Genomic DNA, 25,491 nt, shown 5'->3' on the forward strand with positions numbered 1-25,491 from the left:
ATTGTAAATTTTCATGGATATTTGTGTGCGCACATTGCTGGTAGTTTATCAAGTATAAGCACACTGGAGATTCACGTCAGCCCTTCTTTTCATATCTCTGAATATTTTGATCTCTGAAACTGCACTTTGTGTCTCTAATCATCTCTGTGTAAAGCTGAACAAAGTCCAGAGCTTTGATGTGGCCCAGCCAAGCTACCAACAGGATGCAAAGCAGAACAAAATTCAGACCAAAGCAGCACGGTACAATTTCTAAGCAACAAACTTATGTAGCTCGTCGATCTGGCCCAGCCATGGCCTGAGACCGAAGAGGTTGACCGACTGGACGCTCGACAGCAAGTTGACCAGCGTCGTCGGCCACCACACGACGAGTCAGTACATCGAATTTGGCTACATGGGACTTCACCAAGGCGCCGCCAGCGTCCATACGAGGAGGCCGCCTCGTCGCCAAGAGCCGGCCGTGACGCTGTCAACGATTAGGAGATCACCTCCCCACATCGGAGGAGCCATGCATGGCGCATCCAACTAGTACGAGACTGCCTCTCCGCCTCAGAGTAGCCCGTTGTCGCGCCGCGGAAGATATCTTCGCGTCCGGCAGTAACAGAGGAACTCGCCGCGTTGCGCTGCCGATCGATGGGAAACTCGCCGCGTCGCGCGGCCGTCGGGCCGATCTATGCCTGACATCTATCGTCTGGGGGTTGCGTTTGTTTTTTCACAGCAAGTAATTTTTATGCCCGCAATTATTTCTGTTTCTCGCTCCAAACGCAATAATGCTACACTCACGTAGAGCTACGTGAGTTTACGTGCTGATTAGGATCGACGCTGACCTGGCCGCGCATACCGTCTGGAGCGAGAAACAGAAATAATTGCGGGCATAAAAATTATTTGTGGTGAAAAAACAAACGCAACCCCCAGGCGATAGATGTCACGCACAGATCGGTCCGACGGTCGCGCGACGCGGCGAGTAACCTGCCGCTAATTACGCAAGGGGAAAACAGAAAGGCACAGACAGATCCGTGTTTCCACATTTTAAGATCGCCGCCTTCAACTTTTGATCATCTGTACTGTTGAACGAAATTTCCACGCGTTGCCGATCACAGTGCTTGCATCGTTGGTGGCCTGCGTGGTGTGCCTGGCCTAGCTGACGACGGGGAGGATACAAGGTTCAGTCTGCTGCTACTGCTGTTGTTCGCTATATTCTGTATTCTGCGTTTAAGTCAGGAGTATTGTTCATGGTTAAATATATGTGTTGTTATTGTTTGACCATTGGTGTTAGATAGACACTACTAGTAATGCTAAGGTCGTGATGGTAATCTAGTACCCTTGCTGATTTTCATAGCTGCTCATGTGTACGTATCCTGAATTCCTGATGCTTGCTGAGCTGGTGATGGGTGGTTCTGCTTCTCGAATCCAATCTTTAATGGAGATTCCTCCCAGGATTGATGAGGAGATCTGCTAATTTTGTGATTAGTTTGACCATTCGTGTATGCAGATGCTGGTAATGCTACGGTCGTGGTGGTAATCTAGTACTCCGGTTGCACGCCGGTGGGCAGTTCGTGCAGGAGTTAAAAATCCCTGCGAGGTCGCTTGATCCGAATACGATACACTGCTTTCGTCAAATATGTGTACTGTTATCGATTTAATCGTCTTGTTATGTTCAGCATGAAGGTCACAAGTTCATGGTTAACATGCCAACATTTAGGTCACTCTGTTACAAATTTAGTTTTGATTTCGTAGAAGAGTGACTTTTTTTCATGATCATAGCAATGGATGATGGAATAGTTGGTGTTCAAGAATCAAGTGACATGTCTATTTCAAGTGATGACGACGGCATTAAGCAACAAAATCAAAGCAACATGGAAATTGAACATGACCATATTGAAGATCAACCAGATTCGTTACTTGGAGACCCTGAATTGGGGATGACCTTCGATACTGAGAATGAGGTGCGAGAGTACTATATCAAATATGCTAAAGCAAAAGGCTTTGGTGTGACGAGAAGAAGCTCACATAGTGATGATAATGGACAAGTAAAGTACCTTACACTTTGTTGCTCTCGGTATGGTAAGACTTAATCGAACTCAAGAAATATGTTGAAGCCAAACCCAACAGCCGGGATAGGATGTGAAGCTAAAATTTATGTTACACGTGGTCCTGATGGGAAGCTTCATCTTTCAAAGGCGATTTTGGATCACAATCATGCATTGAGTCCACATAAATCTCGGTTATTTAGATGCAATAAGAAGTTAAATTTCCATGTCAAGCGCAGGCTTGAGCTGAATGACCGCGCCGGAATAAGAGTAAACAAGAATTTCAATTCTTTTGTTGTGGCAGCAGATGGTCATGAGAACCTAACTTTTGGTGAGAAAACTTGTCGCAATTTTCTAGAGAAAACAAGAAGGTTAAAATTTGGTAGTGGTGATGCTGAAGCGGTTCGTGACTATTTTATCAAAATGCAATCCGACAATCCAAACTTTTTTAGTGTCATGGATGTTGATGATGAATCCCGACTTCGGAATGTTTTTTGGGATGATGCAAGAAGCAGAGCAGTGTATGAATCTTTTCATGATGTCATTACTTTTGACACAACATACTTGGTGAACAAATATGATATGCCTTTTGCTTGTTTTGTCGGAGTGAATCATCATGGCCAATCAGTGCTGCTAGGGTGTGCTTTATTATCAAATGAAGATACTCCAACATTTGTCTGGTTATTTGAAGCATGGCTTACTTGTATGTCAAATCGCCATCCAAAAGCTATTATAACTGATCAAGCAAAAGCAATTCAGAATGGTGTGGAAGAAGTTTTCCCTGAATCTCGATATAGATGGTGCTTGTGCTAGTTTCATCATGGATGGCCGAGTCTTAGAGCGTACCGGTTCGGCCGTTGCTATGAAATCGGATGCATGAAATGTTGCTCACCGGAGACGAAACAGGGGTGCTGCCGGAGTTAGAGAAGAAACGCATCGAATCAAGGACGCTGCTACAGATCTGGTGGATGATTTCTGATTCAAATACTCTCAGCAGCAGGATCGGGAGGCCGCAGGATCGGGAGGCCACCACACAGCTTCCATAGCAGCACCACATAGCAGTCTCCCATGGCAGCATGGGTCCATCATTGCAACCTCGCCGGAGCTTCCGACGACCGCCGCGGCGCTCCACTGCAACCTCGCCGGAGCTTCAGCTACCGACCCGGCGCTTCACTGCAACCTCGTCGGAGCTTCATTCCAACCTTGTCGGAGCTCGAACGACCGTTGGCGGTTCACTGCAGCTCCGGCGGCCCTTCAACGCAACTCTGCGCCGCGAGCTCCATGGCAACACCTCGACGTGCGCCACCAGTGAAGCTGTGCCATGCCAACGCAGCGAGCTCCATGGCAACACCTCGACGTGTGCCACCGACGGAGCTTCACTGCGCCACGCCGGCGTGGCGGGCTTCATGGCAGCATCTCGATGTGCGCCACCGGTGGAGCTTCACTGCGCCACGCCGGTGCCACGAGCTTCATGGCAGCACCACGATGGCGTCCGACGAAGCGTCAATGCAGTGCTGCCACCGCGCACGGCGGTGCTCCAACGCAGTGAGACGCCGATGGGGTTGCTGTGGTGAAGCACATGGCAGGGACGGGCGGATGAACATGCGACGGCGATGCGCGTGCTTCGTCGTTTGCAGCACCGGCGGACACCATTGCATCCCCCGGTGAAGCCGCAACACCAGCGCGGCGGAGCTCCACTGCAGCCGCGGCAGCGATGCGCGGTGCTCCAATGTAGCGTCGGCAGCCCGTCGACGCGGAGGTGGCGGCGTTGCCATGGGACTCCTCTCTCGGGAGTGACGAACAGGGGTGGAGGAGGGGAAAAATGTGTGGAACAAGACGTTCGGGAATAGATAAGGTCATGGAGGGGAAGCGGTGGATGGTCGCAGAGGCACGTGTCAAACGCAGAGGGTGGTTTACATGTGGTGATAATCAACCAGTTTATTTTGATGCTTTTTCTTGAATCAATCGATTCTGGATCGGCTCCGGTGTCCCAGATGAACACGCTGCAAGGTAGAGGATGACAGGGTGGGACCCATAGTCAGTGGCGGAGAGCTGAGAAAGAAAAACAGAAAAAAAGGAAGTGGAGGGGTGGGTGCTCGCTGGGCTAAATGGGCCGGTCTGCTATTTCAATAATTCGCATGTGCGAGGTATAGAAATGGGCTTCGTCTGTTGTGCTTCTGTAGCCCAAGGTGAAGAGTAAACACTACGAAAACTAAATCGTGCATAGGAAAGTCTCTTGGCTAAAATAAAATATCAGTTAAATTCCTAAAATACTATAAACACACAGGAAAACACTATAGCTACATAAAAATAATGAACAATTTTTAGAGACCAAAACTAAATAAAATACACACAAAACTTTTGTAAATTATATTTTGGGGCTTTGTAAATGTTCCACAAAACATGTTAAAACTTCAGAGATAAAACCAAATAACAGTTAAAGAATCTGCAAACAAAATATATTGAAGGAGTCATATTTCCTTCTCTCATAATATTTTATTTTTTGAATGAGAATTGTTGTCAATATTCAAAATCGAAATGAGAGAATACTCAATTACTCCACCAATATTATTATTTGAGGAAGTCATATCATCCTCTCTCATTTTTGAATTGGAAATTCCTGAACATTATAGGAGCTTCTCATCCGATTTTTGGCAACTTCCGGGATGTTCTTCCCCTGATTAATTTTTCTGTTTTTTCTTGTCTTATGATTTTTTTCTTATATTTCGAAAATTACTTGATTTCGTCAACATTTTTAATTTTTTTGAAAATTTATGAAAACACAAAAATTACATGAATTCATGATTTTTTTTACAAATTTAAAAATATATTTGTTAACACTATTTAATTTATGAATTTTTTAATTTAATGAACTGTATTCAAATTTATAAATATATTTTCAAATTTTTAAACAGTTTTACTAATTTGGAAAACTGTATAAATGTTTAAACATTTTTTAAATACATGAACTATTTGGAATTGTGGTACTTTTTTGAATGCTTGAAAAATTTAAAATTTATGAACTTAATGTGAATTCCTGAACATTTTATTAATTCTTCCATATTTATCAAATTCATGTACATTTTATAAATTATGGAGAAAAATAGAATCCTCTAATATTTTATGAATCTGAAAACAGGTTTCAAATATTATAAAGAAATCTTGAGTCTGTTAACAAGTTTTTAGACTTATGAAGAAACAAGTTTTTGGGTTTAAAACTCAAGTTGTTGAGTATGAAAAAGTTACAAAAAAGCTAACATTGGAGAAGTGCTGGCAAAACGAAAAATTTCGATGAGCTCGTTTTATAATTTGCTAGTTAAAACGAAAATCCGGGAAGAAAACTAGTTAGAGAACATAGAAGTTCCTTCATATTCAAGCGCAAAGGAAAGGAACATGTTCTTGATGCATGAATCACTTGCTGAGGATGAATTCACAAGGACCTTAGGCCTAGTACTTTTCGCTTGATTCTGGTGATTCTAGGTTTGGAAAATCAAAAGCTTAAAAGAACTCGATTTGATTGTCTAAAATCATCACACAATCGCTAGAATCGGTAGTGCAATCGAAAATCGCGTGCAAACCTTGATTCTGGCGATTCTGGGCACTTCCATAAAATAAAACGATCCAGTTTGAGACAATACACCTATTTCAAACGCAAATTACAAGGGAAATGCCACCAGAGGCTAGCCGCACGAACGAAAACGAGTCGTGCGACTCCTTCCTCTTGCCCTGCATCCCCCACTCCCCGCTCATCCTCGTGGTGGGGTTCCAGGGGCGCCGCCACCCGAGTGCCCGCCCTAGCAGCTCCTCCGCCAGCCCAACGCCGACCCTCCGCCCCACTCCTCCGCTCCGCACGCTCGCCTCCAGGCCGGGAGCCGCTGCTCCGCCCCGTTTGGTGTTCTCAAGATGAAATGACTAATTCTCGGAGGCATACCACGGTACAAACCAGATGCCCAAAAGATGATTGTCACTTCATACATGTGTCTCCACAACTTCATTCGTGATAGCTAGCTGCATGATGAGCATTTTGATAACTTTGATAATGATGCGTATGTGCAACCCCATTGCCATTTACAGGCACCAACGCTCTACCACCCGAAGATGATGGTACCATGGCCGCAACACGTGAGGCTATTGCTACCAGTCTTGTACCAGGAGATTAGTCAATCTATTTGTACTGGAACTTCTTTTGTAGCAAAGAAAACGCGAAAACCTTCGTTACTGTAATATTTATCTATCTAAGATATTCATAAATCGTATTCATGCTCATATTTTATGATAAATTGTTTGAAACATCTAAGTGTTAGCAATCCAGCATCCAATTTTTGTTCAGAGGCGTTAATGATATTTCAACATACAACTTGCCCATAATATCAGACCACAATCTCCGACAAGAACTCGATGGCTGATTCAGGCTGATTTTGAAGGAAGATGATTGTGGTAAAGTTTCCCAAAAGCTGATCCTGGAGAATCAAAAGTTGAAAAGAACTCTGCCTTAGTGTCGTTGTGGGCTATTTGAAAGGTCATACATAAGGATATATACCAGTCGCCTCTTTTGATTTTCTTCATTTCTATCTCAATTTAATGTGTTTCCTTTAAATTTCTATGTTCCTTTGTTTTTATTATTGTTTTTATTTTTCTTCAGTTTTCTTTCGTTTATTTTGCTTCTTTCTCTTTTTTTTGTATACATTGGCAAAAAATTATATGTTTAACCATTTTCAATACATGATTTATGTTTAAAAAATGCATGTTTAATGACTTTTTTTATACACATTGTATATTTTCTGTATATGTTAGGAACATTATTTTTACAGCTTGAACATTTCTTAAGTGTATGATTAAGATCGTTTGTTACGCGATCATCATTTTTTTTATGTTTTGATGTTCCATTTTTCAATCCATGTTCTACATTATTTATATACACCAGAATATTTTTTACATGTGTATCATTATTTAAATAGATGATTAATTTTTTCTCAAATAGTTTGTCTTTGATGACTACTTTTTCCGTACACATTATACATTTTCGTATGTGTCTCGAACAGTTCCAATTTTTTTGAAATACACGATTAATTTTTTTTGATATATGTTAAATAATTTGTTTAAAACTAGCAAAATAATCAAAGATTTACTTTTTTTGTGAGAATCAAAGATTTACTTACAAAAATACTCCCTCTGTAAACTAATATAAGAGCGTTTAGATTACTATAGGGGTTCCATGCCACCGACAAATGAGAGGAGCTTAGGCAATAAAATTTAGAGGTGTGGCTGGCCCAATATTATGGCAGGCCTTGGCTTGTCAAGAAGCGCTCTCACTTTCCCTTGACTTATCACTTGCAGCTATACATATAGCTTGAGACTGTCAAGGTGTGATCAAAGATATCCATGAAAATACCGGTGGGCTACACTCTAGCATTATCAAGGAGATTCATCTTACATCTTAGCAGTTCTCTCGCTATTCCATCATCTTCAAAGGAGGAGAAACTAACGTTGAGTCACATAGCCTCGCTAGACATAATCTATGCCTTTTTTTAGATGCCATGTGTGGCTCCTTAATCCTCCAGATCTGCGTTGTATCCCTATAAACTTTTTTAATCAATAAAGTGAAGTGTGTTTAGACTAAAAATAGCTAGAGGAGCTTAGGTGTTTTTTAGAAAAGGAGGATGAGCCCCGACTTGTGCATCTGGAAGATGCATGCAGTTATTTTATTAACTATTCATAAAGACCTTACAAAACAATACATCAATATATCTGAAGCCGTCATCTTGGCAACATCTATCGCTACTCCTATCCAATGATGAAGGGGTGCCGAATGTCCGAACTGAATACTAAATAGACATCACACCAAAGTCTCACATCTAAAGCTGGATGCCCCGATCAAGCCACATACCGGGTCTAGGGCACAAATCGGTTTGATGCACTCTCATAGGTCGTGGTCGTCGTCTTTCATCATCCATCTTCAGAGCACGTACTGACACATTGACCTTGCCAAGCCTGCCATCGATGCCCTCGCGGCGCTAGACAATGCCTCCACCGTACGCGCATTCATCATCATCCATCCGTCATTGAGACTTTGATGCGCCTCGCCGCCGAGACTCTACGACGTTGATGTGTCACAGGGAACATCGCTGCATCGTAGATGCCGTCCACTGGTCCCTCGAGCCTATGTACACCTCCAAGAATGACACCCTTAAGAGGGGTACGACACATGAGTAGCGAATAGAGGGTCTAAAGCTTGTCTCCAATGATGCCTTCAAGAAGGGGATGACGTAGAAAGACGCCGCCATCGCCGACCTTGGCAACGTCCCAAGAGTAGGGTTTTCACCCGGATCCTCTTGAGGACCCTCCATCCAACATCGTGTGCATGGAACCGCTACCAATCATCGTCGCCACGCATGAAGGTCATACCAGTCGGATCGGATCTGACAGGAGACCAGGCCCACCACACCCCCGCCACCGGGATCAGATTTGATCTAACCCACCGCCGCTGCGGGTACGCAACCAATGTACAACGGGCCGACTCCACCGCATAGTCCCGATGAGGCCGCCGCCACCGTGATCTGCCACCGCTGAGCTGTCGATCCCCGCGCCCGCTTGACTCCGCCTCCTGTCGAGACCGCCCCGCACCAGCCCTTCAAGGCGGAAAGAACGGGATCCTGCCTCCGACTACCGTAAGGGGCTTGCATCGGCCGCCCCGACCGACGACGAGGTTGGCGGAATGTGGTGAGGAGGCTAGGGGAAGGAGATCCCCGCCGCCGCCCGAGTTGCCCGTGGGAGGGGGGCGCGGGGCTGGGAGTTGTGAGATTAGTCCTCTCACGCTTGAGTGCCTAACAAAAATGATACATAAGTACTGGAGAGGAGTGATTCACAGGAAACGACGAACTCACTTGGTGTCATGGGACATCATGCTTAGGCCCAAATCATATGGAAAATTGGACTCCAAGATATGAAACCGTTTACTTTGTGGGCAAGCCCGGCCTGGCCCGGAAATTTCGGACTGAGTTTGGGTTGGTATGGCCGGGCCAGGTTTCTCATGGCCAAGTCTACCCTTAATAGATTCTTGATAGATGTTGGCAATGCGTCCTCGACATGGCAAACTATTGTATATGGGCTTGAGCTGCTAAAGTAAGATCATTTGAAGGATCGGAAACGGTTCCCAAGTTCGAATATGGCATGATCCTTGGATCCTTCGTGACCACTCATGACGCCGATAACTGCAAAGCGACGGTGCCAACAAGTGGGTCGCTGATGTTCTCAACCCCCGATGGCACGCCCTACTCCAGCTGCACTTTTATCAGCCAGACATCGAGAGTATTCTACAGATTAAGACGTCCAACAAACTTGAAGCGGACTTCCTTGCATGGCATCCCAAGTTCCCGCTAAACGAGTGTGCTTCTCCAACATGGATTTTGTTTACGGGGTGTTTCGTTTCAAGGGACTAGACTTTTTTTTTAGTCCCAGGGACTAAAGAAAAAAGTTCCTTCAGTAAAGTCTTTTTTTAGTTCCTTAAATAAAAGTCCCTCCTGTTTGATTACATAGGAACTAAAAGAATTTTTTTTTATTCTAGTCTCTGTAAACAAACAAGGCCTTAACTGTATCCATGCACAATTCAAATCATGGCCTCCCATCACGCCTGGTTTCAAATTGAGTAGGCCCACCTAGCCATCCAATGTATCCCACAGTCACATGATATTCTCTCGCCCGTATATGAAATCATATTTCAACAGCTGTGGGATCGGGTCTTATAGATTCTTCTTTTACTAGGCCATGTAGTACCATGTGCTTTAGATTCTTGTCACCCGCACTGCAACCCACCATTTGTAAGGTGGCATGAGAAACCGCTATTTTTATGCTATGTTTAACCATGGTGTGGCTGACCCAATATTATCGGAGGCTTTGGCTTGTCAAGAAGCGCTCTCACTTGTCCTTAACTTATCACTTGCAGATATACAGATAGCTTCAGACTGTCAAGGTGTGACCAAAGATATCCATGAAAATACAGGTGGGCTACACTCTAGCATTATTAAGGAGATTAATCTTACGTCTTAGCAGTTCTCTCGCTGTTCCATCATCTTTGAAAGAGGAGAAACTAATCTGGAGTCACATAGCCTTGCTACGCATAGTCTATGCCTTTTTTCAGGACGCCATGTGTGGCTCCTTAATCCTTCAGATCTACATTGTATCCCTATGAACTTTTTTAATCAATAAAATGGAGTGTGTTTAGAATACAAATAAAGTTCTACCTAAAAGGGAGTTAAAATGAGGCACCCTGTATCAGAAACTACCATCTCTAAATTACATAACTAGGTACTTTTTCCTCTCCGCCTCTTGAACTTTCCCGTAGGCAAGTACGAGCTTGTAGTGTGGGCGTGGGCAGGTCGCGAGATACCGATTTGATTATATTCATTCCATATAGCGTTGTGATAACTGAGAACTCCTTATTTTGGTGGGCCATGTGAGTGTCTACACAATGCTTATTTGTATACATATTATTGCACATACAAACTTGTTATAACAATGTTGTATAATGCATGTGTAGGATGGTTTTGGACTGAGGAAGCAATTTTTGGTGCATATTTTAAAGTATGAAGAGAATGAAGCTAAAAACAATATCCCATCCATTGAACGAAGCATCATAGATCGCATCTATAGATGGACCTTCATTGCTTCAAAAGATGGACCTTCAAGACATGCTTATTTCTGATTTTTAAAATATACTTTTGTGACCATTATAATACAATTTGTGTGTGAACATGAATTTTATGCGGAGACATGTTTATGGACCGCGTGTTACACACGTTCTCATTTAGTTGGGAATCACACACGTTTAAATGGCTCGGTGAAAAAACTCATTAAATAAAAATCAGATTCAAAATAGATGTTTTTACTATAGATTATGATACGTGTGTTGGATCCCAAATATGTCACACTTTAAAAAAATATTTTGTAGCCATCTGAATTTTTTGATAAAAATATTTTACTATGATGCCATGCGAACTCATTTTATTTAAGACGTGCGTTGCACGTGCATGATTACTAGTCCTATTAAATGATGAAATATTCTCCATGGTTACGGTGCAATCATAAGCAAGGGACATCCGCTAAGAAACAACCTTATACCCTAAGATCCTACTCTAGGATGTGACCGACTCCACCGTCATAACGTTATAGCTGGAAAGTCTCGTTTCGGACAAATCGGAGGAAATATTTTTAAGAATTAGGGTATACATGTGTTTTGGGTGTTCCTAGGGGTTACCTTCACACAATCAAGCAAAAAGTTTCACTTTGCTGCCCCTTTCTGACGCCAGAATCTTTGTAAGAGCTAGGGCATTTTGTCTTTTGAAACAATTAATTAAAAAGTGCAAAATTAATTATGCAACTTCCTATCAAAATTATACTATATTGTTATGCATTTCGTTTATTTTCCAATTGGTTATTCATTTTACAATGGAGTAATGGCCACTGAGGAGCGGGACAAAGCTGTTCTTGGTTTCAAGGGATGGTAAGGGTGGGGCTTCACCCAGCAATAATTGATCTATGGCCAAGCCAAGTTTACTAGAGATGCAAGGTAACTAGTATGAGCTCTAGTAAAATTTTGATATCAAGGGGAATTGTAAAAGGCATTAAAAGAGGGTTTTTACCAAATCACGAGAAGGTGTTTGATGCTGTTTTGGGAAAGTAAAAGGGTTCTTCTTGTCTTGAGATTTAACAGGATCAAAGGGTAGATGGAAATGAGGTTGATCGCCCATTTTGGGATTATATGATGAAAGTTGCCAATGTAAACTTTCTAAACCCTAGAAATGGGCAGGAATAGATTTTCCTAGATCTGGTTATGCAAATCTATTCCCCTAATGCACCATTTGGTGTGGTGGCATTACTTCAGGAATAGAGTGTGTCCAAAATGTTTGCAACCAATTGAGGAAACTTGACAATGCAAAATTTCTTAATTCTAGCTAGAAATCAACATAAATGGGTTTGGGAGGATTTGGACAAGTGTATCTATTCTCCATGATGCACCACTTGGTGTGGACACATTATTAGGTGATTAGAACATGTCCACAATGTTTGAGAATAATTGGAGAAACTTGGCAATGTAAACTTGTCCAAGTTTCGACCTGGACACAGATGGTTTTGGAGTATGTTTGTGAATCATATTAATTTGGATTGAGACGAAACTTGGCAAGGTCATCATATATATCATGTGTGACTTACTAGAATTTTCTTGGAATTATTTAAGAATATTTCTTATAGAAATATTTTAAATACTTCAAATGAACAGAAATGGTTTTGGAGGGATTTGTACAATATTTTGTAACATACTGATAAAGAACTATTTAAAATATCCTAGAAATTCTCAAATTGAACAAACTAATAGAACACACTAGTATTAAACAATAAGAAAAATAATCATTCAAAAATCTATTTTCAAATTAAAGTTATTCACAAACGAGTGATTCACACAAATTTCAAACAATTCAAATTTAAACTATTCAAATTTGAAAACCAATGGCACTAACAGAAAGTTTATAATTTTTATGACCTAAGGCAAAAAGATTCACTCAAAAACACTAAACATTCTAAATGTTATTCAAAATCTAAAAACAAAAATTGTTATGTTTAAAAAAAGAAGAAAACAAATAAAGAAAGAAATAAAACCAAAGGTCCACCTCCCCACACGGAATTTGGATCATCGATAAGGAGGACCTTTAGTCCCGAGTGGTGATACCAGCAGGGACTAAAGAGTATTTAGTCCCGGTTGGTATCACCAACTGGGACTAAAGGTCTCCCCCTATATAAGCGCGTGTTCTTGCGGTGCCCGTTACCACCCGGGAGAACATGGCACTTCAACGCCACCAGGCTGCTGAAATCCTCTCCGACGCCGTCGCCGATCCACTCGTAGCCATCGGTGATTGCCGTCTCTCAGCTCCCTGCTTGTTGCTGCACTGTCGCCGCGCCTGCACCACCTCGCCCGCGTCTACCCCCACGCCGCCTCCAGACCCTCCGCTGCCCGATCACCTCCGTCGACCGAGCCTCTTCATCGGTCGCCTCGCCTCCGCCACCCGAGCCTCTTCATCGGCCGCCTCGCCTCCGCCACCCGAGCCCATCCGTCGGCTGCCTCGCCCCACCGCCCAGACTGCGCTCCGCCCAGGCCCTGCCGGTGAGAACCCACTGGCCAGCCCCTTCGAGCATTTTTTCTTTTTTCTCGCAATATATGATGATTCAATTTGCAATATGTTTATATGTATGATGAATATATGATGATATGCATGTTCTATGATGTTGTTAAAAGTTGTATGATAATATGTTGTTTATACTAATAATTAATTAATTTGCAATATGTTGTTTATATGTATGATGATAAATTAATTAGCAATATGCATGACCATAAATTAATTTGCAATATGTATGATAAGCATATGTATGATGATAAATAAATTTGCAATATGGTGTCCCCGACGATCGCCGGTGAGGAGTACCCGACGATCGCTGGTGATGAGTCCCCGACGATCGCCGATGAGGATCGAATCCCCGACAATCACCGGTGAGGATCGAGTCTCCGACGATCGTCAGAGGAGTCTCCGACGATCGCCGGTGAGGAGTCCCCGATGATCGCTGGGGAGGAGTCCCCGACAATCGTCGGCAAGGAGTCCCCGATGATCACCGGTGAGGATTCCCCGACAATCGCCGACAAGGAGTCCCGGATGATCACCGGTGAGGACTCCCCGACGATCGCTAGTGAGGAGTCCCAGACAACCACCGCAAAGCGCCATGTCCGGGATGATGCCTGACCTAGGAATTTGTTTTCATAGGAATTTGTTCTCGCATAGGTTATTAAATATGAGTAGCATAATAAAATGAAAATTATCGCATATGAATTTGTTTTCATAGGAATTTGTTCTCGACGACGATGGCCAGCCCGCATCCTCGTCGTGGACTCGGGGTCGTCGACCCGTTTGAGAGGCGCCATGTCCATGACTGGGCTCCGTCGGGCTGGCATTGGGAGGTGCTACCTTTCGGGGCATGCAACTTGGTGAGGAACCGGGGTCTCATCGTTGACCCAGAGATTCTATGATGGCGGTCGAGTGGGCCACTATCGGTGCAGAGGGAGCCGGTCCCCCGAGGAGCTGGTACGTCGCCGTGTCAGGGAGGAGGACGAGCAGGTCCGTTGCTACATGGTTTTGTTGGACGTCACGTTCTCAAATACCCCGCAGTTTCTTCAGGAATCTCACTCGAGCTATGATCCTGTGATGGTACCTTCTCTTTAGGTGTTCACTGCCGCGTAGTACTACAACAACTCTTTGTTTGGTGATCAGTTTGATTGGGGGATATGTACTAGTGATATTATGTGATATTATTGTTGCATTAACTGGATTATTCGAGATATATTAGTGATACTGTATATTGTTGCATTAAATGAATTATTCGAGATGCATAAGTAAATTTTAATCCTCCGCACCATCGTCCCTAGCCTCTCAGAGTGAACCTCGCCTGCGGCAAACTATACTATGATTCAGTTTTTGATTATTTAGTGCATTGTAATTTAAAATGCTAAATCGTTCTATCTTTCTTTTGGATTAGTTAAGCCATGGACGATAGCGGTATATACCATGGAGATGACTTGTTCGACATCATACGCTCCTCCCTATACCAAGAGAATGACGACATGACATCTCAGAACTTCTAAACGAATCCGTTGATGGACTTGAGCAAGAACCAATAGACGTATAAAATGATGGCGAAGAAAATGTTAGATAATTAACAATGTGTGGCAAGGTATATATATATTAAGCCTGGTGATCATTAGTTGTATTAATTGATTTGTGCATATATATCGACAAATCTTTCTTCTTTTAGCCCTCCGAATCGAGCCAATCTTCTAGAAGGATACGAGGCCGGGCCAGAAAGTTGGGCGATGACATAAAGTTAAACATCAATGAAGTCGCCGAAGATGGCGAGCCGATTGATCCTTATGAGAATGCCCGTAAATTTATAAATCAATGCATAGTTATTGTTAGGGACCAAATACCAATTATCATTCGAGAATGGAATCGGCAAAAGGTAGATCGAGGAGTTAGTTACATTGACCAAAGATCGAAAGATTTGCTTTGGGATACCGTCATGTCACATTTCAACCTACCACAGGGTCTCACAGATAGCCAATGGTTGAAAGTCAAGAAATGAGATCTTAAGAAGATGGCCACACAATTCCAGGCATGGAAGAAAAGATTATACAACAACTGCATCAGGGATAAAAAGAAGACTCCACAATTCACTCGAGCACTAGAGAAGATAAAAGATCACTCACACGAGTTTGTGGAGTATAAGGAATCGGATGAAGCTCTGAAAGGTGAAGAAAAAAAAAAGGAAATTGATGAGAAAAAGGAGTATCACCATGTTTTGGGGACAGATGGCTACAAGAGAGCCCTGCCTAAGTGGAAATCACCTGAGGCCAAGATGGTTGCAGAAGGGGTCACTCCAGCTACACAAAAAATTGGCCCGACAGGTCCAAGAATTGGTTTTATGCACATGGGGGAAATTTGGACCCATCGACATGGCATATTATTACAAAGGAAAATCTTAAAACAACCTCAGACACTAATTTAAGCAAGTAAAAGATGCTCGAAATCAGGTGTTCCATCCCGAGAGAGAGAATGATGAGCTTACACGCACCCTGGGGAATCCTGAGCACGGAGGACGAACATGAGGCAAAGGCATTGTTTCGTGGGTTCATGGGGTAACCGGAGTGGAATGACACTTATAGAAACCATCAGAGGAAAAAGAAGCAGGATGCAGACCGTATGCACCAGGTAGAAATAAATAACAAGGAGTTATACCGCATAGTAAGACGGCAGCAGGAGCAACTCGACACAATTAGCCAGCAAAAGGCGGCATGAGCAAGCAGATCCATCATTAGATGTGATATGTCTCCGTCGTATCTATATTTTTTTATTGTTTTATGCCAATGTTCTACAACTTTCATATACTTTTGGCAACATTTTATATTAATATTGGGACTAACTTACTTATCTAGTGCCTAGTGCGAGTTCCTGTTTGTTGCATGTTTTTGTTTAGCAGAATATCCATATCAAACAAAGTCCAAACGCGATAAAAATTTACGGAGAATTATTTTGTAATATATGTGATTTTTGGGAGTTGGAATCAACGTAAACAGAGGACCACAACCTCCACTAGATACCAGGACGCGGCCCATACCCCTGGCGCAGGGTGGTGGTTAGTGGACATCATGTAAGTTGGTTGCAGCTCTACTTACGACACAAGAAAGATAATTTCTAGAAAACATTCCTGTAAAAATTTCAGACCGATCGGAGTTATGGATTTCCAAAAATTTAAGAAACGGTGAAGGGCCAGAAAAGAGAACGCGAAAGAGAAGAGAACAGGAGAGGGAGATTCAATCTCGGAGGGGCTCCTGCCCCTTCGCCGCTATGGAGGCCATGGACCAGAGGGTGAACTCTCCTCCCATCTTGGGGGGGGGGGAGACCAAGGAATAAGAAGGAGGGAGTTCTCTCTCCCTCTCTCCCGGTGGCGCCGGAGTGCCGCCGGGGCAAGGAGCATGACATCGATCTACATCAACAATCTTGCCACCGGCAACACCAACTCTCTCCCCCTCTATGCAGCGGTGTAACACCTCTTTTCCCGCTATAACTCTCTACTTAAACATGGTTCTCAACACTATATACTATTTCCCAATGATATGGCTATTCTATAATGTTTGAGTAGATCCATTTTGTCCTATGGACTAATTGGTAAAATTGCTATGATTGGTTTAATTTGCTTGTGGATATGTTGTTGTTCTTTGGTGCCCATCATATGAGCGTGCGTGTGGATCACATCATGGGGTTAGTTGTATGTTGATAGGACTATGCATTGGAGGGCAAGAGTGACAAAATATTTCTTCCTAACATAGAAATTGATGCATAGATGATTAAAGGGGAACCAATATATATCTTAATGCTATGGTTGGGTTTTGCCTTAATGAACATTAGTAGTTGCGTATGATTGCTAATTGTTCCAATCAAAAGTGCATAGAATTTCATGTAAGGGATGACATGCTAGAAGTGTTCTCTCCTACATTAAAACTTGCTATCGGTCTAGTAATGTAGTCAATTTCCTAGGGACAAATCCTTCTCTCGTGTTACAAAAAGCTTGCTACTACACTACTATATTTATTATCTTGCAATTTATTTCTAGTTTTATTCTCGCAAATTACTTCTAGTTTTATTCTTGTTTTAGGTAAAGCAAATGTTAAGTGTGCGTAGAGTTGTATCGGTGCTCGATAGAACTTGAGGGAATATTTGTTCCACCTTTAGCTCCTCGTTGGTTTTGCCACTCTTATTTATCGAAAAGGGCTACAAACGATCCCCTATACTTGTGAGTTATCTAGATCTTTTTCTGGCGCCGTTGCCGGGAAGCAATAGCGTGGGGTGAATATTTCCGTGTGTGCTTGTTTGCTTTATCACTAAGTAGTTTTTATTTTGTTCGTGTTTTCTTTCTTTAGTTACGGGTAAAAAACACAAAATACCAAAAAAAGTTGTACCTACCGAAACAATGTTTGAAGAACCACCCAAAATCTAACATACTACTGAAGCATTTTTCTTGGATCATCTTCGATCCCTATGTGCTCATGCTGAAACCCCAACTAGTTTAGTTGAGGGCAAGCCATTAGATGAGCATGCTTATTATGTGCGACACCGCTTATCTCAAAAAGGAAAACTTTCATGGCATCATATTAATACTTTGCATTGCTATGCTTGGAATTTATGTGAAATATATGATTTTACTTGTTGTTCTGAAGACCCTAAGAAACACCTTCCCTACTTTTGTGAGTTTACTGATAATGGAATCTTATGTTCTTATGCTAAAGGTGTTTATAGTTATTATGATGTTGAACAAATTAAAGAATTTTTTGCTTTTAAGGGTGCTTGTGGAATTGCTTCTTTGATTGAAAAGTATGATGCTACACTTTACAAATCTGATTTTTTTTCCATACTTAAATATTGCTATGAAAATTATGCTTCTAATGCTTATGTTACACTATATATTGAGGAATCCTTTTCTGTCCAAGAAGAGATTAATATTTTGTAGGAGTCCGTCAAAGAAGAAATTTATGAAATGGTGAGCTCATTGGATGAAAAAGATGACGAGGAGAGTGAAGAACAAAAGGAGGAAGAGCGGATTAGCCACCCGTGCCCACCTTCTAATGAGAGTAACTCTTTAAGTCATACATTGTTTAATTTCCCTTCATGCTTACCAAAGGATGAATGCTATGATAACTGCTATGATTCCGTTGATTCTTTTGAAATATCCCTTTTTGATGAAATTGATGCTTGCTATGCTTGTGGCCAAGATGCCAATATGAATTATGATTGTGAAGATGAACTTGCTATAGTTCCTTATGTTAAAAATGATGTTGTTCTATTGTACACACACATGATAGTCCTATTATATTTTTGAATTCTTCCAACAACACTATTTCGGAGAAGTTTGCTCTTATTAAGGATTATATTGACGGGTTGCGTTTTACCATTGCACATGATGATTTTGATGGATATAATATGCATGTGCCTGCTGCTCCTACTTGCAATTATTATGAGAGAGGAACTACATCTCCATCTCTTTATGTTTCCAACACGATAAAATTGCAAGAAACTACTTATGTTATGTATTGGCCTTTACTTGATGTGATAGCCGAACATTTCTTGCTGGAGCCCTCTCCTTTAAAACCACATGACGTCAGCCTCACATTTTCCATGATGCCCTCTCTCTCTTTCACATCATAAACTTCATGGAACATCTAGAAAAATAAAACAACTTGGCATGTTGCCTTGAATTGGTCAATCAAGGCCATGACAAAGAATTACGTTCATTTCAAGTATGTCGAGTAAGAATGTGCTCTCAGACGAAGCCTTCTGGTCTATCCAGCCATCCTCCATTGAACATGGTTTAGCTTTGGACATTCTTGAAAATGACACCAACTTTTTCAAGCAGGTGAAAATGCCCATGATAGGTACCCATGCCAGGTTTGAATGATTTCCGAAATCATATGAAAAGTGCGACACGCTCGACTATTTATCGATCTTTTTTTTACCGAGAAGATTCCGGAATGCAAAATTTATCGAAAACCAAAACAATTTGGCATGGTGCCTTGAATTGGCCGTACAAAAGCATGTATGAGAAATTGGGGCCATTTTAGGGATGTCAAAAAAAAACGAGCTCCCGGCGGAACCTGCCCGAACACCCTCCGTTTAATATGGTGTTTTTTGGAGATTCATGAAATGATCTCAACTTTTGCTAGCATGGTGGGCATGCCCCTGATCGGCATCCATGCAAAGTTTGAATAAAAAGACTATATAAATCATAATTTAAGCATGTACATAAAACTGTTATTTCATTTTATTTTTGTATTTCTGCACGCGACAATGGACTGGCCAGTCGGGAGGCCTCCCGTGAAAGAAGTATTTAATTCATGAACGTTTGTTTGTTAAATTCATGAACTTTTATTCAAATTATTGAACCTTTTCACTTTTGTGAACATTTTTGTCGAATTCGTGAACTTCTTTTCAAATCGACGAACGTTTTTCAATCACCAGATTTCGCCCCCTCCTTGGAGCGCTAGGGATGGGCAAAAAGAAGGGCGAATCCAAGACTGAAAAAACAATATCAGTTTTCTGTCAGAATAGATTCCGAAAGCAGAACAATATCAGTTGGATTCAAATTCCTGTATGTACTAGCTAGGAGTACTTACTATATATATTGTACTAACGTACGTAGTACGCCTATTTATATACACAAGGGAATATACTAAGAGCACGCGCTTAGGCACGAAAACCATTGAGTCCCGGCCACAGCGACAGACATCGATCGATCGTCGTCGCCAACTCATCATGGGCAGCGAATCGTCGTGGTCGTCGTCTTCTTCTCCTGAGCAGATGATCGACGGGGCAGTCAAGGCTTTCATGTGCCTCCCCGGATGCAGGGATCAGTTCGAAGCCGTGCTGGACGCGTTCCAGGAGGTCGACGGATCTACGGAGAAGCAAGCGGCGTGCTTCGAGGCGGGGGAGGCGCTGCGAAAGTGCATGCTTGCTAGCGCCGCCGCGTACGAGTCCTACATCCGCGACGCCGACAAAAAGACATCGAGCCAAGCATAGCCCCTATATTTACATCTTAATTAGCAGCAAAAGTGATCTACCGAGCCTTCTTAGATTCCACAAAGAAAAGCTCTATTATGCATGTCTTACGTTGATTAATTATTAAGTACTAGTGTGTTTACATTTAGCACGTTTTTGATGTCTTCACTTGGAAGGATATTTGATTATTTATGAATTTTTGATTTTGCTAACCTCATGTACCATGGGTCAGGTTATTTGTTTCTTTTATGTGTGAGAGAGTTATGTTTTAGTGACCGACTATATGTCAGGCAGGCGTCGATTTTTTCTTTTTTTTTACCAGTCACTTTCTTTAGGCACTATCGGATTTTCATCCAACGGCTGTAGACAATGCACTGTTTATCTTCTTCCTCCCTTCCTTCGATGTTCCTCTATGCCTCCACCACTAAAATAGGTAATGTGGCACTGACTTTCTTCTTCTACGGTGATGTTGGAACAAAGGAAGAGGTGACTGATGCCTGAAAAAATTAGGTACCCGATAAATCCCAAAACCGTATTTTTATGTATGCACTTTTCTTGTAAGTTACATACACTTTGTAAACGCTTTTGGCCTGCAATATCTCATGCGGCGCCCCCAGTAAGCAGGTTTTTAGTATGGCGCGCCGGCTAACCACCCTTTTCAAGCAGACCCTTGTCTCGTCTTAACAAGGATAGGAAATCCTCAAAAACGAGACAAAAAATGAAACACAAGGCAAAAACACACACACTATTTAGAGCATCGTCGACCATGACCGATAAGCAGCCAAACTCATGGACGACGACACCAAGAAGATAGCGACGCCATGCATCGCCGTTGTCATGTCACCAACACCCAAATGCATCACCAGCACCTGCGCAGAGACACCTGCAGAAGATCTCCGCCGACCCATGCGGACCCAATGGGTGCAGCCGATCTATCGCTATGCGCTTGTCCGGACGAGAGAAAGGAGCAAGGTTCCCTAGGGAACTGCACTGCCGCTGCCCTCACTCGAGCTCGCCCGGTATTTGACGACTGCGGCGAAACGAGGTGAATGCAATGCTCTATTGTTTTCTTCTTCTCAAGACAGCAGGAAACCTCCTCCACGCCCTGGGCCTTTTAGCACCCAATTGTGGAGATAGAGGGCTGACAGGAGCCAGGCCCCCATGATTTCAAATATGTGCTTGTTTTACGGTATTAATATGTTCCTAAATACTAAAAAATCCAGCTGCACTATTTGACTGAAACGAACGCAGGAGTGTGCAGCAAGGATTTACTACATGAATGCGATAATGTCATTTCACTTTATTCCGTTTCATTTTTCTTAAAATACTATAACTTTTGAACCGAGCGTCAAAACGGTGATACTTTTCATGGTTGTGTTTCTTACGCCGAGCTCCCTAAAACTAGATCCCATATGTATAGATTTTGATCGGCAACCTTGGATGATATTTGAGGCAACTTTAGTGCTATATGAAAGCAGCTCTCGTGTTGTGGTTATCCATTAAGGGACATAAGTTACATACAATGTCGAAAACTTTTAATCAAATATCTATCATGATTCCAAATTTTAAAACTATGTGGGGATGGATCGTACGACAACCTTTTTTTCTAGGATAGTTTGCCGCCTATGCTACCGAGCACGCATGTTTTGACTAATCAGGTCACGGGTGTTAACTAGTTACGAAAATAAGGACATATCACAAGATGCATAGGGGTAATGAAAAAATTTATGGGGGGCGGTTCAAATAGTTGCCCACAAGCTTACACAAGTTGTTCAAATTTTACACGATTTGCTCGCAAAAATCATCAAAATCGCTAAATATAATGATGAAAAATACACATGAGTTGCTTTTTAAATGTACTGGAGTTGCACAAAAACGCACTAAAACTTGCTAACTTTTTTTGTGATACTCGAGTGCAGTTATGACAACTATTTACAATTAGCAGGCAACTGAACATCAACCGTAGGCAATTGATCATCAGTTGTAGGCAACTGAGTATCAAAATTCAGCAATTTCACGGTATTTGTAGGCAACTAAGCATCAACCATACACAACTAATCAACATTCATAGGAAACTAGGCATCAATGTTTAGCAATTTCATAGTATTTGTAGGAAATTAAGCATCAACCGCATTCAATTACTTGTACGTCGCACTAAATGCGTCTTATGTTTTGTGTGATTTTCCCATTTTTACAAAAATCAACCAAATAGGTAGTCCAACTAGGCTAAAAAATGAGTTGCTTTTTTATAACACTAAAGTTGCATCAGTATCATCAAAAGTTGCCCAAAAAAGTTTGTCAAAAACTATCCATATGGGATCTATCTTTAAAGAACTCGTCGCAAGAAAGTCAGCCGTGAAAACGGATCTCAATTCCGATTCGAATCAAAAGTTATGACTTTTTTTTTTAAATGCTAATAAATGCACGTGGTTTTTTTTGTTGTTGTTCGCAATTGCGTCCGCTACCGCGAGCGGGCGTCGCTGAGCTCGGTAGCCACGTCCTAATATCTTTTGACTTTTAGAGAAAAATGCACATGCTAGTGTAATTTGGCATTTGGCCTTCGTCATTGAAATTTCAAGCTATTTGGCACATCTGAAAATATGGTATTATTTCAGTGACAAAAATGCTGTAGAAATTCCAAAATTCTTTGTAATTTTATAATTTTTTTCAAAATTGAAAACAAAAGTTTAAATTACCAAACATATTTATAAAGAAGTAGAAGCAAAAATCCAGAAAATAAAAATACAGAAAAAGGAAAATTCAAAACGGAACATTCTCAAAATATAGTAAATTTGTTCCCGTCGCAAGCTTCGAGAAAATTGCCGACTTAGACGCTCCCGTATCATATTGCCAAAGTTTGCCTACCACCTAACAGGGCCGCACCACCACCCTGATGGTCTAGCACAACAAAATCATCGTCTATCGTTGTCCCCGAAAACCGGAGACTCTAGGTGACCAAACAAGCCAATAGAAGAGGAGAGAAGCCAAGCCATATAGGAGACGACATTGCCGCCATGGAATCAACCGGTGGAAGCAGCGCCGGTGGAGGCCCATGTGCACGAGGTCAACCCACCGATGGAAGCAGCGCCGGTGGAGGCCCATGTGCACGAGGTCAACCCACCGATGGAAGCAGCGCCGGTGGAGGCCCATGTGCATGAGGTCAACCCACCGCGCAGCGCGGCCACCCATCGGTTGGTGGCATGCATTGTGCCGAGGTGGCCGCAGGAAGGCACTTGCCAGAGCTCCGCATCCTCGAGGACAGGCCATAGTTTGACATCTTCTACTCTCTATCTTTGAGTTTGAATTTCTGATGTTTAGCTGTTGAGTCAATCGGTGTAAGCGTGTTGCATTGTTGAAGATATAGAAGTTGGTGTTAGAAGGGGTGACGCGAGTGGGTAGTAGTAACTGGAGACATAGTGCTACGATGGGATCAAACACATCAAAAAGAAGCATTACTTGATATCAAAACCCTAGATGGTTGTTGACTTGTCTAGTTTGTAGATGTGACATGTGGGTCTGCTGGCGTTTTTTTTTTGCCATTATGCTCTATGAGTATGATTTGCCAAAAATCAGAGTGAATGGGTAGGTACAAGCATATATATATATATATATATATATATATATATATATATATATATATATATATATATAAAAGTATTTTTTTAGTCCAGGTTGATGTCTAAAACCGGTACTGAAGACTGACCTTTAGTCCCGGTTCCAGACACGAACCGTCGGACCCTTTAGTCCCGGTTGGTGGATGGAACCCAGACTAAAGGTCCCATACGAACCAGGATTGGTGCCCGCCGAGTCCGGACCGGCGTCCTGGTCGTTCGAAGTCGATCAGGACTGATGCACGCATTAGTCCCGGTTCGTAAGTCGATCAGGACTGTTGCTCTGATCTGACAAAGAACAAATCTATGTTTACTACTAGTGTGTACACATCATCCGCCGTGCCTCTCGTGAAAGCTAACTTATACCTTTGAGGAAAGAAAAAAAAATAGAAAACACATTTTTTTTCGTTTCTGAGAAGCATGATCGTGCCTCTCGTACAAACAAATCCACGAAACAAAACCGTACATCTCATAAAAAGGAAGTTTTTTTCTTTTCTGAATGGCAGGCCGAGGCTCTCACAAGAGCAAATCCGCGCCTCTCAGGAAAGCAAAATTACACCTCTTGTAAAAAAAAAAACACGAAAAAAACGTTATTTCCGTTTCAGGGAGTGATCGAGTGATAGTTGGGGGTCTTCCTAACAAACACTGGTCAACTAGTTGCTCCTGCTTGCTCCAGGCTAATGCACAGCCGAGGGACAAGTTATTTTCCTTTGCTTAGTATATGGCGATGGCCCAAATTAACCTGGTTCGTTCGGCTTCCGAGCGACGGACGACTTCAGAACGAAACTGGTGACGGACAAGAATACTAGTTCGAGTCGAACTCATCATCATCTGGATATCAAAGTACGTACGTGCGTTCATCCATCCATAAATACAAGAGAAAGGAGCACACACCTAGCTACGAAAACCATCTGAGTCCACGGTTTTTTCGCCCTAGCTACATCTTCTCGTAGTTAGACCGCCTATCATCGTCACCGTCCTCATGGAGAGCGAATCCCCGTCGTCCTCGTCAGCGGATCCTCACCCGTCGGCGCAACCCTATGCCGTCGTCGACATGGCTATCAAGTGTTTGAACCAAGGCGCATGCCGAGACAAGATCGAGGCGTTGGCTGCCGCGTGCGTGGGGCAAGAACCACCACCGGACGCCGACGCCGACGAGGCCCGCGCCAGCGCGCGGGAGGCGCTGGTGAAGTGCATAATGGACGTCGTGGCAGCCGCTGCCCGTGAAACGGCGGAGCAGGAGGGAAAGTCGAGCTGATTGTGATCGACGCCGGTTCTCTCATTACTCATTAGCTAATTGGCGCTATATACAACCTAGTTTCTTCATGGATGTTTTGGATAGCTTAATGATGTGGAGTTTTTATGATGTAGAGTCGTAACTTATTTTAGATCCCTGCTATTTGGTTTTGAGAGGGTTGTCTTGTGTACGCACATCATGTGCGCAGCTTTGTAATGCTTTCATCATTAGTTAATTCAGCCCTATATATACAATAATGCTACACCCACGTAGAGCTACGTGAGTTTATGTGCTGATTAGGATCGACGCTGACCTGGCCGCGCATACCGTCTGGAGCGAGAAACAGAAATAATTGCGGGCATAAAAATTATTTGTGGTGAAAAAACAAACGCAACCCCCAGGCGATAGATGTCAAGCACAGATCGGCCCGACGGCCGCGCGACGCGGCGAGTAACCTGCCGCTAATTACGCAA

General features: G+C 42.6%; 1 protein-coding gene and 1 pseudogene across 1 annotated transcript; one reads left to right on the forward strand and one right to left on the reverse strand.

Annotated features, from left to right (window-relative positions):
• Positions 1 to 1,919: 1,919 nt before the first annotated feature.
• LOC123395339 lies at positions 1,920 to 3,339 on the forward strand (annotated as a pseudogene).
• Positions 3,340 to 3,484: 145 nt separating this feature from the next.
• On the reverse strand, positions 3,485 to 3,815 carry LOC123404655. The gene has a single exon (XM_045098597.1). The coding sequence runs from the start codon at positions 3,800 to 3,802 to the stop codon at positions 3,497 to 3,499; it is 306 nt and encodes a 101-aa protein (XP_044954532.1). The 5' UTR covers positions 3,803 to 3,815; the 3' UTR covers positions 3,485 to 3,496.
• Between the last annotated feature and the right edge of the window lie 21,676 nt (positions 3,816 to 25,491).

Source organism: Hordeum vulgare, chromosome 1H (assembly GCF_904849725.1).
Source record: "Hordeum vulgare subsp. vulgare chromosome 1H, MorexV3_pseudomolecules_assembly, whole genome shotgun sequence".
NCBI lineage: Eukaryota > Viridiplantae > Streptophyta > Magnoliopsida > Poales > Poaceae > Hordeum > Hordeum vulgare.